General features: G+C 35.7%; 3 protein-coding genes across 3 annotated transcripts in view; 1 reads left to right on the top strand and 2 right to left on the bottom strand.

Annotated features, from left to right (window-relative positions):
* Positions 1-2,642: 2,642 nt before the first annotated feature.
* LOTGIDRAFT_57923 (hypothetical protein) lies at positions 2,643-2,966 on the bottom strand (the record flags this gene model as incomplete). Its single annotated transcript, XM_009067954.1, has 1 exon — positions 2,643-2,966. A coding segment is annotated over one exon (324 nt), but the record flags the coding sequence as incomplete, so codon positions are not given.
* A 2,470-nt stretch (positions 2,967-5,436) lies between these two features.
* LOTGIDRAFT_169743 (hypothetical protein) lies at positions 5,437-6,339 on the top strand (the record flags this gene model as incomplete). Its single annotated transcript, XM_009068034.1, has 1 exon — positions 5,437-6,339. One exon carries the CDS (start codon positions 5,437-5,439, stop codon positions 6,337-6,339), a length of 903 nt encoding a protein of 300 aa, XP_009066282.1.
* A 1,804-nt stretch (positions 6,340-8,143) lies between these two features.
* The window catches only part of LOTGIDRAFT_169742 (hypothetical protein), a gene marked incomplete at both ends in the record, with an annotated part of 64,480 nt that continues 55,075 nt past the window's right edge, over positions 8,144-17,548 (bottom strand). Inside the window, 18 exons of the mRNA XM_009068033.1 lie at positions 8,144-8,504; positions 8,596-8,804; positions 9,169-9,341; positions 9,771-9,942; positions 10,387-10,547; positions 10,870-11,019; positions 11,278-11,356; positions 11,664-11,820; positions 12,108-13,001; positions 13,353-13,512; positions 13,879-13,990; positions 14,341-14,577; positions 14,916-14,996; positions 15,292-15,389; positions 15,701-15,896; positions 16,231-16,356; positions 16,693-16,845; positions 17,160-17,299. Coding sequence (XP_009066281.1) covers positions 8,144-8,504; positions 8,596-8,804; positions 9,169-9,341; positions 9,771-9,942; positions 10,387-10,547; positions 10,870-11,019; positions 11,278-11,356; positions 11,664-11,820; positions 12,108-13,001; positions 13,353-13,512; positions 13,879-13,990; positions 14,341-14,577; positions 14,916-14,996; positions 15,292-15,389; positions 15,701-15,896; positions 16,231-16,356; positions 16,693-16,845; positions 17,160-17,299 — 3,659 coding nt within the window. The remainder of the gene's footprint in view (positions 8,505-8,595; positions 8,805-9,168; positions 9,342-9,770; positions 9,943-10,386; positions 10,548-10,869; positions 11,020-11,277; positions 11,357-11,663; positions 11,821-12,107; positions 13,002-13,352; positions 13,513-13,878; positions 13,991-14,340; positions 14,578-14,915; positions 14,997-15,291; positions 15,390-15,700; positions 15,897-16,230; positions 16,357-16,692; positions 16,846-17,159; positions 17,300-17,548) is intronic.

Genomic DNA, 17,548 nt, shown 5'->3' with positions numbered 1-17,548 from the left:
CTTTATTTTGACAGCTACCTGATTTCATCGGAATTCAGACATGATACCATAACATACAGAACTACTGGAATTTTAGGTTTGTTTCTTCCAAAAATTGCGTTGTCTGTATGTGGGTACATGGGTTGGTGATAGCATTTTTGTGTGGGTTCATGTGGTTGGCGAGTGGGGTGGGGCCATCTGATTTTTTTGTTTTAAAGACATTATACCATAACAGACAGAACTGATGGAATTTTAGGTTTATTTCTCCCGAGAATGCAGTGTTAGTTTTTTGGGTGTCCTGAAAAGTTCAGTTGCCGCCATTGCTATCGTTTACGTTAACCTTTATAGGCGGTGATCTTTTGTCGGCAAAAGTCTCTCAACGACAGAAAGCTATACTTCTCAGTCTGTTTGTATCAACTGTAACATCAGAAAGATGTACTTTCTGTACCTGAAAGCTCTTTTATGTTTATTCCACTTGATCGCAGTTGTCGCCTAAAGTCTCTGAGACTGAAAGCTCTTCCATGTTTATTTTGACAAGGGGTTGTATACAAATAGAAAAATCAGAAGTATTTTCCAATTATATTAGTAAAATGGACTGCAAGTTGAATACAGGTGATAAGCGTACCCCCTACCATCATTAGCTATTATTATATGTAATTATATAATATTATATCATATGAACAGAGGGAATAAGACCGACTAATGTAATCATTTACATCTTGTCTTAATTATGTCATTATCGGTATAGATAAATTATTTATATACCGAATTATGGCGTTAATAACTCAACATGCTTTAAAGGTTGGGACAATGGTGCTTACGAGTTCGAATCTCAATATCAACAACTTAAAGGGAAAGGTGCGCCATTCGTTCGACCAATTATACCCATAGTCTCAGAAACGGGATTCTTTTAGCTAAGCCAATCAGTAATAGTGTTCACAGCTCACCTTCACAATTTTATAGTATTTTTGAAGGAATTAAACGATTTTCATACATTTCTAGTATTTCTGAAAAAGTAATTACATATATCCAAGACCTAAATCAACTCCTGAAAATGGTACATCTGCACCTTTAAGTCTGATGCCTTCTTCAATAATTCATCACTCCTCCTTTAATTATCCCATTCTGACCATATTGGAAACGAACGGATAATCTAGAAACTGTACCCGAACTTCTGGCATTGTGAATTACCCATGTATATGTAAAGAAAGAACCACAAAAGCTGATTAATAAGGCAAGGTGACTACGCCGACCATTGATCAAAGAATATTTCTTCTGTATCCATACTTATTAGCCAATATCTATGGTACCAGTGAACTCTATCAGCTGGTAAAGTAAATATTTAGATGACTATATAGATAGCTGAAATTGAGCTCTATCAGCTGGTAAAGTAAATATTTAGAAGACTATACAGAAAGCTGAAATTGAGCTCAGCTGGTAAAGTAAATATTCAGAAGACTATACAGATAGCTGAAATAGAGCTCTATCAGCTGGTAAAGTAAATATTCAGAAGACTATACAGAGAGCTGAAATAGAGCTCTATCATCTGGTAAAGTAAATATTTAGAAGACTATACAGAAAGCTGAAATTGAGCTCAGCTGGTAAAGTAAATATTCAGATGACTATACAGATAGCTGAAATAGAGCTCTATCAGCTGGTAAAGTAAATATTTAGACGACTTTACAGAGAGCTGAAATATAGTTCTATCAGCTGGTAAAGTAAATATTTAGAAGACTATACAGAAAGCTGAAATTGAGCTCAGCTGGTAAAGTAAATATTCAGAAGACTATACAGATAGCTGAAATAGAGCTCTATCAGCTGATAAAGTAAATATTTAGATGACTATACAGAGAGCTGAAAATATATAGTTCTATCAGCTGGTAAAGTAAATATTTAGATGACTATACAGAGAGCTGAAAATATATAGTTCTATCAGCTGGTAAAGTAATTATTTAAACGACTATACAGATCGCTGAAATTGGGCTCTATCAGCTGGTAAAGTAAATATTTAGACGACTATACAGATAGCTGAAATTGAGCTCTATCAGCTGGTAAAGTAAATATTTAGACGACTATACAGATAGCTGAAATTGAGCTCTATCAGCTGGTAACGTAAATATTTAGACGACTATACAGACAACTGAAATCGAGCTCTATCTAAAGTAAAGTAAATATTTAGACGATTACATACCTTTAATGTAATTATTATGTAATGATTGTACCACAGTGTTTCTATAATGGTATTAATTATTCTTCTAATTAACACTGTATTAATTAATCTTAATTTAGACCCAGATTCAGTTTCAGACCGGAGAAACTATTAGCTTGGAGCTTACAGACCAGACCAGAAAACCTTGTACAAAAGCAATTGAACAGAATTTCAGGGATATCTCTCACTTCTTCTCACACACTGAATGTCAAAAGTTTGACCAATTGTTTTCAAAATTGGGAAATAATTTAATGTTCTGGCTTATTTACAAATATTGACGAAAATTACAATTCACATAAATAATGACAAAAATATCACAGTATAGAAATAGAACAAAATGCACATTCAATGCGCGTACATTACACAGTATGTAGGTCAACTGATAACAGGAACATTGAAACACGCCAGTTTTCATCCACAGTCACAAAAAAACATTTCAATTCACAACTAATCGGCACACCTCCAACATATGTTTGTGAAGATATCGTTTTTGTGCGAAACCCCGGCCGCATTTCGTACACACGTGAGTTTTATGTTTATTGGAATGAATCAACATGTGCGATCGCAAGTTTGATTTGTCTGCGAAGGCCTTGTCGCACTCCTCATCTGGACAATTAAAGGGTCTCTCCCCTGTATGAGTACGAAGGTGACCCTTTAACAACCATGATCTAGAGAAAATCTTTCCACATTCATGACACTTGTTCTCGGCTTTTCCATGACGCCGAATATGGGACTGAAGAGCTGAAAAGAGGAAGAATTCTTTACCACATTGTGAACAGGCTTGAAGACCGTTCTTACAGTATTTTTCACGTTCTTCCAGTCTCTCAAGTTCTCTTTTATTCTGTTCATTAACCGCCTGGTTGTTCGGTTTGACGAAAAATAACGAACTAGCATCGGCTAATGTAACAATCTTCTGAGATCGCCCTTTCAACTGCACCTGTGATCCGGCCGCGGAGGAGGGTTTGGTCAGTCTGTTAACGAACGAATATGTTAACTTCGGTCCAAGGGTTGTACACACTAAATTGCTAGCTTGAAGATAATTGATGCTTTCTGTTACATTGAATTTAGTTGCAGCCTTGCTTGACTTGCTTCCTGCCTTTGACTGGTGTTCTCTCATTGAAACCTTGGTCGTTGATTTCAAAATTTCCTCTGATTTGTTGTTCACTACGTCTATCTCCGGACTGGCGGATTTTCTACTTCTTTTTGGTGATTTTGAATTCTCTTCAAAAGTGCTGTTGGATTCGTCACTAGATTGAGAGTAGGTACACGGCGAATCGTCCACGGATCCAATGCACACATCGTCCTCGCTATCCGAATCCGACTCCGTCAACGCGTCGTTCGCACGGGTATGATCAATACGGAACAATTCTGCTTTCCAGTCAGCGAATGCCTTTGGTGAGGTTTCCACGTTAGGAATTCTCTGACTTAGATGAAACCTTGTGACTAAGGAAAGATAACTCAATGAGCGCTTTTTGGTGTAAACTTCTTTTTTCTTGGGCTGCTGTGTTTGTTCTTTGATAAAATCTGGGGGAGAGGGAATTTTCCTACCACTGCCGAGAGTTGAGCCCCTTGGTAAAGTGTTGATAGATAAACCAGAACGAGTTGTCATCACAAATGGATCGTAAACTGCAAAAAAAAAAAAAGAAAATTAAATTGAAGTTGAAAAACACTTTTATTTTTATTTTGAGGACAAAATAACAGAATATTGATTGTTGTGAATGAATTCGGAACAGTCTGAATTAGAAAAAGCCCGAAATTGTTCAAAAACACGCATAAAAGAGGGCTAGATTTCTCCAGACGTTTGACCGCAAAAGGGTTAACGGGCACCTGCTAAATTTATCACATGACCCAAAAACAATGTTGCAAAAAAGAAATGACGTCAGTTTAACTTTTAAGTCTTCTGCTACATTATCTAAGTTTGTCCATCATTTCATTATGATCTAAAATCAACCCCATATCATTTATTTACATTTTTCCTTCAATGATTTCACCCTTTCAATGGATAATTCTGCATTGAAAGGGTGAAATCACCATTATAAATTACAAATTTAATCCAAAATAGCGAAGCGAAATAAAATCTGCTTAATTTTTAATTAGGCCTAATCTTTGTGTTGTACTGACACTGTGTCAGTGTGGGGCACCTGCAAGATAGATTGTTTTATATGTCAAACCATATTGATTTCTTGTTTCGGACTAATTACCGAGTAAAGGTGTACCATGTAACTAACAAAACACAATAAAGCACGTCTACTAAGGCTAAATCGAGACCGAAGAACTAATAAATCAAATAAAAATATCAGTGAACAAGACGTCGACGTCAAATCTAGGCCAGGTCACTGTGACACGACATTTTTTCTTGATTATTTTGTGTTTATGTGTAGTTTTTCAACTTACCAAAACTTCCATGATACTTCCCACGTTTATAATCTCTTACAGAATTCATCAGACATCTCGGCATCTTGTTTCAGAAGTTTAAATTTTGATGGATGAGAGGTCGGTGCGTTGAAATCGCGATCTTCTAAAAAACGTCAGTAAAAATAACGGTGTTGTTTGGGTAGCAACCAGGAACTTGCGCACGCGCAATATGACGTATTAGGGGAATTCCACGCAAGCACCTGACTCAAAACGTAAACAAATCGAAAGTAGAAATGTCAAAATGCATAAGTGTGCCTGAAACAGTTTTCAGCCCAGTTTCTTTTCATTGTTCAGAAGTCTATCACTAAGGCGATAGTACGTTGTATTGCATCCCACATAAACCCTATAGTAATTTCTGCAACGTCTTCGAAAATACAAGAGACGCTTTTGAGAAAAACTAGACCAACCCGAAACCTAAGCCAACATTATTTGTGAGTCTTCGTTCTGTGTATTAGCTTGAATTAGAGGTGGATGTAAAAGCAATATCGTGTTGATAAATTATTGCAAAAGTCTCTCTTGATGTAGCTCAGCCTATACGACATGTCATGTGGTAAAACACCGAGGGTTATACATGGAGTAAAACACCGAGGGCTTTAAACCATGATCTGACAAAAAAGAAGAAAAAAAAAAGAGATCGTTGATATACAACAGCTTTAATTCGCAAGCTTATGACCTTTTGTTGATGGTTAGGAACACAACAACAATGTGCAACAAGATCCCGAAGCATTACAAAAATCAAGAACGTCAAATTGTCTAGCAACGAAAGCAATATCTGGACGTGACGTGACGTCACTTGAATTTCCGAGGCAGCTAAAAACGAGAGAACAGTAAAGATGGAGGTGGGGACTAGAATAACATTAGATCCTCCGCCAATCCGCGATTCCAGCTCAGTAAAGGGAGTAGAGAGAAGCGCAGTTCGGCAGATTCTGGCCTACCTCACTATCAGTGATGACCAAGATTTCTTCCAAATTGGGAACAAGAATCGGGAAATGCCAATGGAGGCTGCGACAAGTTCCCGATGGGACCTTCCCAGTCCCGACAAGAAAATAAAATTGGACGTTGGAGAACATGTGACAACTTTGACAGCAGAAGAATTATTTCGTTTCGTTACTTCAGATCATCGGTATTTAAAAATGGACGGAAACGCTGGAAATTGTGGAGACAATGGTATGAATTCGGTTCCAAATGCTGCAGAAATTCAGAAATTTTTCTTAGAAACCATCAACCGGATCGCTTTTCAACCAATCAAAGACGCGGAGACAAAACACGACGTGGAGTCAGAAATTCTCGAGGATGATGACGAAGATGATGATGATGAGGACCTCTCTGAAGCCAGTGAAGGAATCATTAGGGACCATCGTATTGAGAGCGTGAAGAAAGGGTCACGGAGAGCCTCCAAAGACATAAACAAGACTCCATTGTCTTCTACATCTATCACTTGGAAAGAATTAGAAAAAAGACGACAAGAGAAGGAAATTTATTCATACGAGTGTCGAGCTGTTCAAGGGAAAGCTGAGAAAAATTCACTCATTAAATATGCGTCGGAGTTGTTAGAGAGCTCCTGGAAGCAGTATCTCTCTACACCAACAGAACAACTGAACCATCAAAACGAAAAGCCGGAAGAGCAAGAATCAGGTCCAACAGACGATGTTATTGAAATGTTGGAAGACAGAAGTCGATATGTTTGGCAGATCATTGATGAAATGCCGCCAAGAAATTTACCACTGTCGTTTTAGATCTTTGTTTTCAGTGCTGCACCATAGTCTTTCAAAAAAATGCATGATTATCGATTTTCAAATAGACCTAGACAATTCCTCCTTAATCTAAACCGATGTGTTTTTGGGTTGGGATCGGAAAAAACTTAGCTACTGGTAGGATCCCCATATAAAGGCAAACATTGTTCCCCGACCCTTAAACATGTTGTCCTAGTACGACCCGAATCCTGTTTCACAATACTTAATTTTAAGATGATATTAGTGCTTCAGACATTTGATTGGTCAATCGCTAAAATTAATAGTATACAGATGTCAACCAATCAGATTACTGAATTTTTTGAATATCGTGAATGTATCTTGGTTAAAATGTTGTGACACGGGCTTCAGTATGCTTTGAAGGGATCGCCTTTTCCCCGGGTATTTCAGGCTAATTGAAAGTCGTAAATAATGATCAGTATACTTATATTCTAATGTATTTCTTTCTATATGTAATAAAACACGTGCAAATTGTAGCGTGACCTTTTAATCCAAACCTCGATAACCTCGCAGCTCGTGTTATCTGGGTGATCACATGTAATTAAAGAACAGTTCTGGACTGAATGGATCTTTGCAAGATGAAGATGCGTTTGAAAACGATTCTAGAGATTTTCTTGCAATGTTCACCCAGCAATTCCAACTGCCCGTTCGACGTCTTTGATTCGTGTACTTGGTCAGATTTATGTTGTGACTATAGCAACAATTTTGCATCAGCTATGGTTCAAATGTATGAATGATTTGCGGACTTACCGTACCGCATTATGTTCAGATAATCTTCGCATTGGCTTGTGTGGCGCCATTTACGATGGGAGATAACCCATTTATAATAAGACAATTCAAGACTACAAAAAAACTCAATAGTATCTTAACGAGGCTTTTAGTTCATTTGTCAAAATGAACATCTCTAAATAAAGGTTCTATCTGAAGATTTATCATTAATCTTACAATACCTTAAACAAGCCACAGAATGCAGTGGGGATACAGGGGGTGGGGGTGTCATGATTTTTATACGCTTTTGCCATAACATATGTGTCAGAATGCACCAAATCAATTCAATTTTTCCAAAAGTTTCTTTGGAGAACCTTCTCAGACTCTCCCTGAGAGATTTGTGACAAGATGCCAACACAGAGTTGCCGCATTTGAATTCAGCCTTGACAGGTTGCCCCCCATTGAGTCAATCTGCCACTTTGTAAAATGAATAACATAACACTGATAGTAACTTTTTAAGAAAATATTTAATTTAACTCAAGAAGTTTATATTACATTTTGATTTCAGTCAAAACTGTACAATTTTGATAATAACAATGTACAATATAGTTATTGAGTAGCATATATTTTAACAGTGAAAATATTTATTTATGTATAAAACAATTTTCTTCACAGGGAAAAATAATACATATATTCACATTTCTTCATGCTTTAATTATTCAAACAAAATTATAGAAATAGAAATATTAAAACAGAACCTGAAACATGTTGTTACTCCAGATTTTCATGCTGTGAGATCTTCAGACAACTGACTTATTTAAGCCTATGTCTGACAAGAAGAGATCTTAAGATAACTGATCTATTTCAGCCTGCATCCTAACTGAAGTTTGTCCAGTAGAACTTGCTCATTAATGATGAAACCTTTAACAGAGTTTAAACTCAAGTTACATCATTTGGTTTTATTTGTGTAGGTTTCGATTCACCATTGGAATAACTGGAACAATAATATCATCAACAGTTAGTTTTTGAGAACATTGTCCCTGAGTATTACGAGAACTGCAAAGTAATTCTTCAAATTTCATCAAGAATTGCTGTCAGACACACTTAACTGAATTAAATTTCCTTGAATGTTAATTTTCGACAAATTCTTCCACTTTTCTTCCCAGACCTGTTTGACACAGTCTGAATCAACCTTGTCAAGGTTATCACAGGTCAAGGACAAATAGCGTAGAGGTGATTCACGATTGACGATATCACTAAGAGCGTCTAGAAATTGGGTATCCAGTGGTGATTTTACTGAACAACCATTGGCTATAATTTCATCCAGTTTGCTAGATGACTCGAGAGCTGTTTGATGTAAAAGTTGCTGTAAAGTTTGGTTTGTGATTCGATTATTTTTAGAAATCGTAAGTTTGTGAATTCGTGGACAAGAAGCTGGTAGTCTGAAATAAAAAAATAAAATAAAAATATCACAGTAAATCAATCCTAGAGACAAATGGTTGGGAAATTTTACATTTATATAAACACAACTACCTCTCGGACTTTTTCTGAGTGAAAAATATCCTTAATTCTTTTATATCACCTGCCATTTTCATCAACCCAAAGACAATCCAAGACTCACTGAACTCTGTTGGAGTTGATATAAATATAACTAGTAAAATTCTGTACCTCGTTATAAAGTGAAGATCATCTGTAGATAGATTACAAGCTGATATATCTAACTCTTCTAAACTACATCCAGACTGGAAAAGAGAAACATCAAAATATTTTTTGAGCAATTTGCTTGTTTAATGACCCTGAATCCAAGCTAAAAGAGAGCAGACTGACTAAATGGTTGTGATTGGGATTCCAATGGACAAAACCTATCTTTAAGATAATGGGGTTCTCTCTCCCAGAAAAAGAATTAATCGGTGTATTCTCAAATATATTAAGAGGGCAAAATGTATGAATTTTATATTGTGAAAGAATAAACTTTTTCTCTGTACCCCCACTCAATCAATCATAAAAGCCCTAACGTGCACTTTATCACTTTCCCAACCAACCTTTGTTCTGATATACGACCATAACCACCATAGGGTAACAATTTATTGCATAAATAACACAAACCTGGGAGATAAATTGCTGTAGATGTAGTGACAGCTGACTAGAAGAGGATCCCTGTTGAATGTGAGAAAGTTTTAACACTCGTAGTTTCTGGTTATTCAGACATTTCAACAAGAGTTCCACACCTAGTGTACCAAATTTATTATAGGATACGTTTAATTCTTGTAAGTTTGATGCTGTAAATATAGAAATAGTTATATAACACAGTTGAAAGTAAGATGTAAAGCAGAATAACAGTGGAGGCCTTAAAACAATTGGCACAGAGAAAAACACATCTAAGCTGACGCTGGAAATTCAATATTCCAGGGGACTGTTTCACACAATTCTAACTAAGATACAAGCAAGATTTTAAACACAGACTGTCAATGATTCCCTGTATTTGCTTGTTTAGTGTTCATTTTTTACGATACAATGACTTGCTAAACTGGTCATTGCACATTATAGACAGTGTCAACATATTTTTAGATTAATATTGGTGATCCCCTTGTAATTAATCTCTGATGATGAAAAGTGATAATATGAAAGATTGTACCCCACTTCAAAGTGACATCAAAGTCCCAATATCATTGTTGATTATGTAGTACCCTGATGAATAATATACATACCTATCAATGAGTTAGCCAGTATAATTCTATGATGTTGAAAACAGTTAGATGTTAATAAACAAGAGGACAAGTTTAATATAGATAGTGAAGGTAGAGATGATATCAGACTAGCTAGTGATGGTATACAACTATCACCTAATATATTATATTTAACATCTAAACTAGATAATAACTGAAATAGAAAGGTGTAGACTAAGCAAGCAAAACCTTGGAGTGTGCGATGAGGGATATTTGCCAAGATATTAGTGAGGAATTTTTCAATATGCACAGCTTGTAGAACATGGGGACTTAGTATACAGTTCCTTCCAAAGGACAAGACGCTCTTTTCATTCTCTAAGTTCTAAGTACTTTTCTGATTCCAATAGAACTAATGAAGAGAGACAATGCCTCCCAGTGAGGGAAATCATGGGATCTTTCTGACATACACACAGACTGTAGCAACCAGAGACTGGGTGCATACCAATCAAACACTCCTGTTCTTGGAAATAAAAACTAATACGGAAAGTTGTCTGAGCACTATACCAATTTTAAAAGGGATCACAATTACATTCGAAACTTTTGAATCTTGAGTAGCCTGTATCACTTATCGTATTTAACCAAATGACATTTTTCTCACCTGTAAAGCCTTGTTGTCCGTGGTTTTCTGTAGAGAGTCCGCAATGTATTTAAGACCTATACTGGAGATGTTATTACACGCCAGGTTCAAGGTGGTTAAATTAGGCATAGCTTCAAATATTTTACTGAGGTTCTCTACTCCATTATCACCCATACAATTTCCTACAAGATAAAATATCACTAGAATATGTCAGCTTATCAACAGTTTTACAAAAACATAATTCAACTCAAAGAAGCATAAGATAATATGGATATACTATTTCTAACTTCAGTTAAGACAAGTCCAATCTATTTTCTTGTTTTACCGATCCTTCCAACTCTATTTTCCTGCAATCAGAAGTTAAAAAAAACAAAAAACAAATCAGCTCTGCTGGAAAATAAAACCCCCAACAAAACACTTTCATACCTTCACACAAATTAGGTCAATAAAACAAGCAAATAAATTGATCTCACCTTAATGAAATATGTTTGTAAAATTACTAACCTTGTAGATTTAATACAGTAAGATTATTGGTTCCCTGTAGAGCTCTGAATATCGGTTGTAACTGAGTAGATCGTAATGCCAAGTCCCGTAACTCTAGCTGACCTGACGTTTCACTGGTTTGTAGAATATTACAGATGTTACCATATACCACTAGAAAAGAAAGTTGTCTTTCAAAAAATTCTTTCTATAGAAAAGTTACTGAAACCAGTAAGAGAAGGATGGGGGAGGGGGAACTCTGGATGTCTGGGAAAATGTTAATTAGTCAGGGAGTGACTTCAAGGTATGTTTGTTGTACAATTTTAAAATAATCACCTACACATCAACATACTTTAGTTTATTAAGATGAAATTGAGCTTTATCAGTTAAACAAATATTGTGACAGTGTCTCATTTGAAATATAATACCTACCAGTACTGAGTGTTTTACAGGCTTGTCTGTATCGTTGATGTAAGGGAGGTAAATCCCAACTATCTATATTACCAATCAGCTAGAATATATAACACAGACAATGTTAAACATTATTCAAAGACAGAATTTATATCTTTACAGTTTCAATTTTTGGGCTAATGAATACAGGCAACGCCATTTATACTGATGTCATTCTTCAATGTGACATCTAATTTTGTAAGAAAAGATTTTGTTGGCCGCTAAGTTTATAGGGCCTCCTGAATGCATTCCTGTAAAAGGATTAGAAGGAGGTTTAGCAGGTTTACCCCAGACATTCGTCCTGTTTGAAACGCCTTTCCAGTGGAAGCTTGACCAGACAATCGTAAATTGCTAATTCAATACCATACCTCATCATTATGAACTAGTACCATAGAAATAATATCTTCTGGTGAGAATATAGCGCCCTCTATCGTACTTAATGTTAACAGGGGCCGTAATCCATACAGACTAAAATAACGTTGAGATATTTCTTGACATAACCAGTTTATATTGTTGTTTTGATCACTGAAAAATACCACAGATATCATTTAATTCAAAACATTAAAATATTATATCGTAAGATGGCGCAACAAAAATGACCTTGAAGAAGCCATCTTTCCTCAATCGATTTTTTTCATTCATAGAAAATTCAATTCAGCAGTAAAATAATCTATGAAATTTAGGGACACATTGGCATATGCTTCTACTTTTTCTTAACGAGATGGCAAAGATGTTTGGATGTTAAAATATTTGTAGCAAGTGGCAATTGCTACCTCCAAGAGTGGCAAAAAACAATTCAATTTTGAACTGACCTGCTTGGAACTGGAATCAGCAAAACTTTCTCTTTTACTTTAACTTTGAGTCTCATCACACTACCCATTGGCTGCGTCCCAGTTGGATGTGCAGACGAAATAGAACTTAAAGCAGACACAGCACTGAGACCAAAGTTTGTACTTTGTGTTGAATTATTACCAAATATGGAAGAAGGAGCATCCATTGAATTACTGGAATCTGATTCCCAGGCATCAAGGTTACCAAAGTTCGTTGATCGACCAAAAGTTGTTTGAGAGGACTCTCTTCTACTGGAGTTTACACCAAAACTTGTCAGACGAGTTTGTTTTGGTTTCCGCTTCAATGATAAAAACTTTTGAGTCTTCCGCGTGGGTAACGTTGGCAACGTGTCTGGTGATGTGTCATCAATCTGAATAAAATCATCTGTGACATCATTATGGTTGTCAGGGGTAACAGACACATGATCGCTCTCGGCAACATCACTTAGATTATCTAAATCAACAGTTTCATCATTGTCAGAATCAATCCTAGGACGTTTATTTTTAGTTTTTGATGCACTACGTGTCGTGTTCCCACTCATAAATCCATCACAATCTCTAAACTTCCTTTTGATTGGTCCAACATCATCTATCAACCAATCATCACCCACGAAATTGTCTTCACCAATCAGAGCATTCGAGTCAGTCTGATCTGAAGGTTTACGGTTTTGAGCAGACTTTGGAATTTGCGAGGGAAGATTTTGAGCCGAAGTCCGCACCAATGAAATTGCATTTCTATAATTGTCTGTAGCACTCTGAACATTGTCGTTTAAATCGTCCAAAATGGCCGACCTGTATATTTCCTGAGAATCATAAGAATCTGGTGGGTTGTTTTCTGGTTCGCTATCTTCTGCTATCAAAGCTTTTGGCGCTTTTCTGAGAGAAAAAATATATCTTTTAAAAAGTAAAATTGTTAAAAGCTTAAAGGCCATGGTTTGCTATTTTGGGTGGTTGATTTGGGTCTTGAATATATGTAAATAGTCTGCAGAAAAACTGCACGAAAATTGGCATAATCAGAATAAAAAGACCTAAAACTAGAAATATTATTTTCTATTTCTACCAACATGTCTTTTTAATATATGTAAAAGTATCAAGAAAAGGCGAGTCATCATTTTAACTTTGAAACTTATAGAGCACTCTTTTCCCAAAACTTCAATCCAAAAATTAAAAATGACTCGTGGCTTTGAAATATTTTCTAATGGTTCTCAAGAAGTTAATCAAGCTTACTTGAGAGCAGAAAGTCGCCTTAGGCGTTGAGATTTTTCCATACAAGATGGGTCTGGAAGATTTTCCTCATCACTAGAATACTGGATGAAAGAGTCTATCGGTTGTGTTGTTGAGGCAGCAGATGGCTTTGGATTCTTGGTGTACAGTTTAGTAGCAGAACCTACAACGAAAGACAGAAAATTCACTTTGGCTTTCTGTATTAAAAATCCATACAAGCAAGACAATTCCGTCAAACAAAAATCTTGTTCAAAGAAAGGCAAAATCGGGAGTAGAGGTATCTACTGTTTTGATGGGGGTAAAGTTCATCTACTAGTTTGCCTGAAAATGTGTCTTGAACTCTATTTTAGAGGTGTTGATTTAGCTTGCTGCTATCTGTGCTATGAAGTAAATATTTTGTACAAAGACAGTGCCTCTAATTTGCAAAATTATTTCTCAAACAATCATATGATAAACTCTTGTCGTAAGTGTGGTATTTCTGTGTAAAATTATAAAGTTATGAAATTGATAAGAGATCAGGGTAGTTTACCTGTACCATTATGAAGTAATTTTAAGATATCGTGATATTGTATTTCTGTATCTCTATCTAAATCTTCTTGTCTCTCTTTCCATTCTAACAAACAATCTAACGCCTTGTTTCCCTAAATAACATGAACAGAAACTACAACTAACTGAGAAGAACCTAATGAACTGGATGTTTCGTTAGTTTTCTTGTAGGTAACAAAGGTATTATCTCGACCTATACCAAGATTGAACCCTGAACCTTCAGGTCAGTAAGCACACAGCCACAGACTTTGAATATTGACTCTAATGAAAATAAGTCAACTCAATAAAAAGCAGTGTCAATGTCAGGGGGCCAATAGAAAAGAGTAAAATGCAAATAGATTGAGGGCGAATTTTGAAGTTTATTGGAATATACTGGAGTAAACCTAGGTCCTCCCCCAGATGAGTAAAAGAAAAAGGATTGGACAAAACAAAAAGTTAATCTTACATCATCATTTTTGGCCAGTTTATTAGCCCCGCGATTCACCAATAACTCAATTGTTTCAAAATTCCCGTTCTCTGCAGCATCAATAAGGGGAGTAACTCCTCGGCACATATCACCACCACGATCGTCAATATGAGCTCCGTGATCCAGTAAATATTCTACTATAGGGTAATAGTTATAGTTGGCTGCCTCGTGTAGCGGAATCCAACCGGAGTTATCTCGCGGATTAACTGGATGTCCCTGAAAGAGACCAGAAACGAAATGAAATGTGATGAAGACAGTGTGCAGTGTGGGAAATTTTGACAGGAAGAGAAAGTCTTGAATAAGTCATCTTTTCTCGTTATTCCAGCTGTAAATGGGTATGGATAATCCGAGAAAGGTCAAAAGGTCACTGTCAAGAGTTTTGATCAAGGATCAGCTGTTGGAAAGGATCCTTGTGAACTCAAGTTGTTATGTAAAAATGGATGGTTTTCTCTAATCTTTCTAACCAATCAAATACCAGTATTTAGCCGTCTGTAAATGGCTGTCAGAATGGCTGAACACCAGACTGAAACATTGTATCAACAATGAAGTTTTACCTGTTCTATTAATTTCTTGACCTTCTTTAGATTATTCTCAATACAAGCTCTATGGAGTGGTGTTTCTCCCTTTTCATTTTTCTGTAAAAATTTCAATAAATACAATCAGTAAATCACGTTTCTTAATAGGAACTATTCAACAATTGTTCAAAAAGATTGTACATCAGCTCTACTACATTGAGATTTGTGATTAATTTAGAATTGTAAATTAGAAACTGTTCTTTGTATTGACTCTTTTAACCAGCCATATAATTACAGGTTTCACCTGAGCAGCCGGTGAAGCGGCCATTATAGAGTGGTCATCACACTAGAAGTTTTGGCAATGAGACGTTTTTTTAAATCACACTCAGTGTTCAAAGGGTTAAAATTAAGGTACCTTAATTTTAAAGGTGGATCTTCTGGAACACCTGGTACCACTACTGTTTGAGGTCATAGAGGTCAACATTACTGTTTCTTCTCCTTCATCCTCTTCATCTGAAAATATTGATCAATGAAACAAAATGGAGTATTACACATTACTTTTCTGTTAGTGAAGACAGATATTGCCATGTAGTAGTGTGCATGTATTGTTGGCGATATTTTTATTTTGGTGATGTTTTTTTCCTGAGCCTGCACTCAAAAAAAAAGCTTCATCATCCGATCATATTAATTCTCACTTCAATTGTAATATCGATTTAGAGAAACGACTGCCTGGAGATTTTCTGTCTCTTTGTGTGGCTGCAGGCGGTTTGTTGAACTCTTAACAAGACTCTAGTTTGCGTCAAAAATCATCGAAAAAAACATACCTGAATCTGATAACTCGGACATTACTACAGCTTCTTCATCATTTGATTCTATTGGTTGACTTTCTTCATCTGATATCTCGTCTAATTCGTTACTGAATTTCTCCCGTAGTGTTTTAATCTTATCTTCAGTTATCACTAGATGGTTAGATTGTTTATAATATTTCTGAGTTTCTGCTAGGGAGTTTAATACTGCCAGCTGAAATATAACATTGACGTGATGATGATTTCCTGATTTGAGAAAAACATGCTTCACAACTTAAAGCATTTCGTTAAGAGCTACAGTGGGTAAGAGAATTGAAATTTCTACTTGACTTCATTTCCTTTATTGATGGTTGTGGGTTCTAATCTCAGTTGGTATGTGACAGTCCAGTGACATGGAATAAGTAATCTTTTCTCATTGTTCCAGTCGACTCATTTGGTAGACAATTTGGTAGACAGGATACTTGTGAAGCTAAGTTGTTAATTCTTGTAACAAAGGTACGGTGGTTTCTTTCCTGATAATCTAAGTCTAAAGTCTGAAGAATCTGTACCTGTAATTTTCTATTAGTAGTTTTCCTCACTGCTTTAAAAGCTTCAAGATAAGAGTTATATATCTTGTTATAGCCCAGGTTTAATTTCTCTTCTAAATCAGCTATATTCAACCATGTTCTCCCAGTCTGCAGGAAAAAACAATATCATTGATTGAACAGTTGATTTTTATATGAAAATACTACTGTTATGTGTGAACAAAATAAAAAACAGGATTCAGGGGTGTCTCATGCCTCAAGTCTTATGTTTCAGTTTTCTAAGAGGCTACTGGTAAAGTGAAAGGTATTTTTGCAGTCCAATATAATTTTTAGGTAGAGTATGTAGTAATGTATAGAATAAATCTTGCTTGTTTATTTTCAATTCTTATTCATTCTGCCTAAAATACCAAAAGTAAGTGGTGTAATGTTTTGAATAGAACCCCTCCAGCTCAGACTCATTCAAAGTATGGATAAACTTTAACCTACCTGTTCTCGATTGTCTTTATAACATGCTAGTTCAGCTTTATAGTATTTTATAGCCTCCACATAGTTTTTATTATCAGCGTAAGTTCGAGCCAGTGAAACATAAATCGGCACCATTTCTTTATCTTCCAGTCCTAGATCTATCCCTAGCTCTAACTATAATGAAGAAAGAATGAAGGAATGAATGATTGAATGAGTAAATGAATAAATGAGTAAAAGAATGAATGATTGGATGAAAAAATGTATGAATGAATGAATGTAATCTTTGTTGGTCAAAATCTTAAATATGATCGATATTTCAAAATATCTTTGAGGGATTGTAAAGAGGTTTTCTAACTTTTTATTCTTATTTGGAGCTTTTCCAATTTTCAGTCAGACGTTTCAACTAGGACAAATCAACATGAAAAGTTAAGAACATATCTTTAGAATCCATTAAAATATTGTCATGTAAGAAAATGAAAGTAACTTACAACTTTATGGTAGTATACCAGAGCTTGTTTATAATTAAAGGCGTCTACAGCACAATCTCCTAGGGTATCGTACAGTTTTATTCTGTATTTAGGATCATCCACTGTTTCTAAATCATCAATAGATTCTTTCATTTTACATGCTGCAATAAAAATAGTTTCAAATGATATTCTATGATTCTGTAAAAGAAACGAAAATGTGGAGAATGATAAGGAAAGATTTGATTTCACAAACTTTAAATATGATTGAAAGGGAAGGAAATTCATGTATTCCTTTTCTGTGCCTGACTGAGCTAATGCAGGTGGGCAATGAGGGAAATTTTGCTAGAACAGGGGCATAAGTCTACCCCTAAATTCAAGAAATCTTTAACCTGTTGGGCATGAGAACATTA

Source organism: Lottia gigantea (assembly GCF_000327385.1).
Source record: "Lottia gigantea unplaced genomic scaffold LOTGIsca_88, whole genome shotgun sequence".
NCBI classification, from domain to species: Eukaryota; Metazoa; Mollusca; class Gastropoda; family Lottiidae; genus Lottia; species Lottia gigantea.
This window is presented reverse-complemented; position numbering and strand designations above follow the sequence as displayed.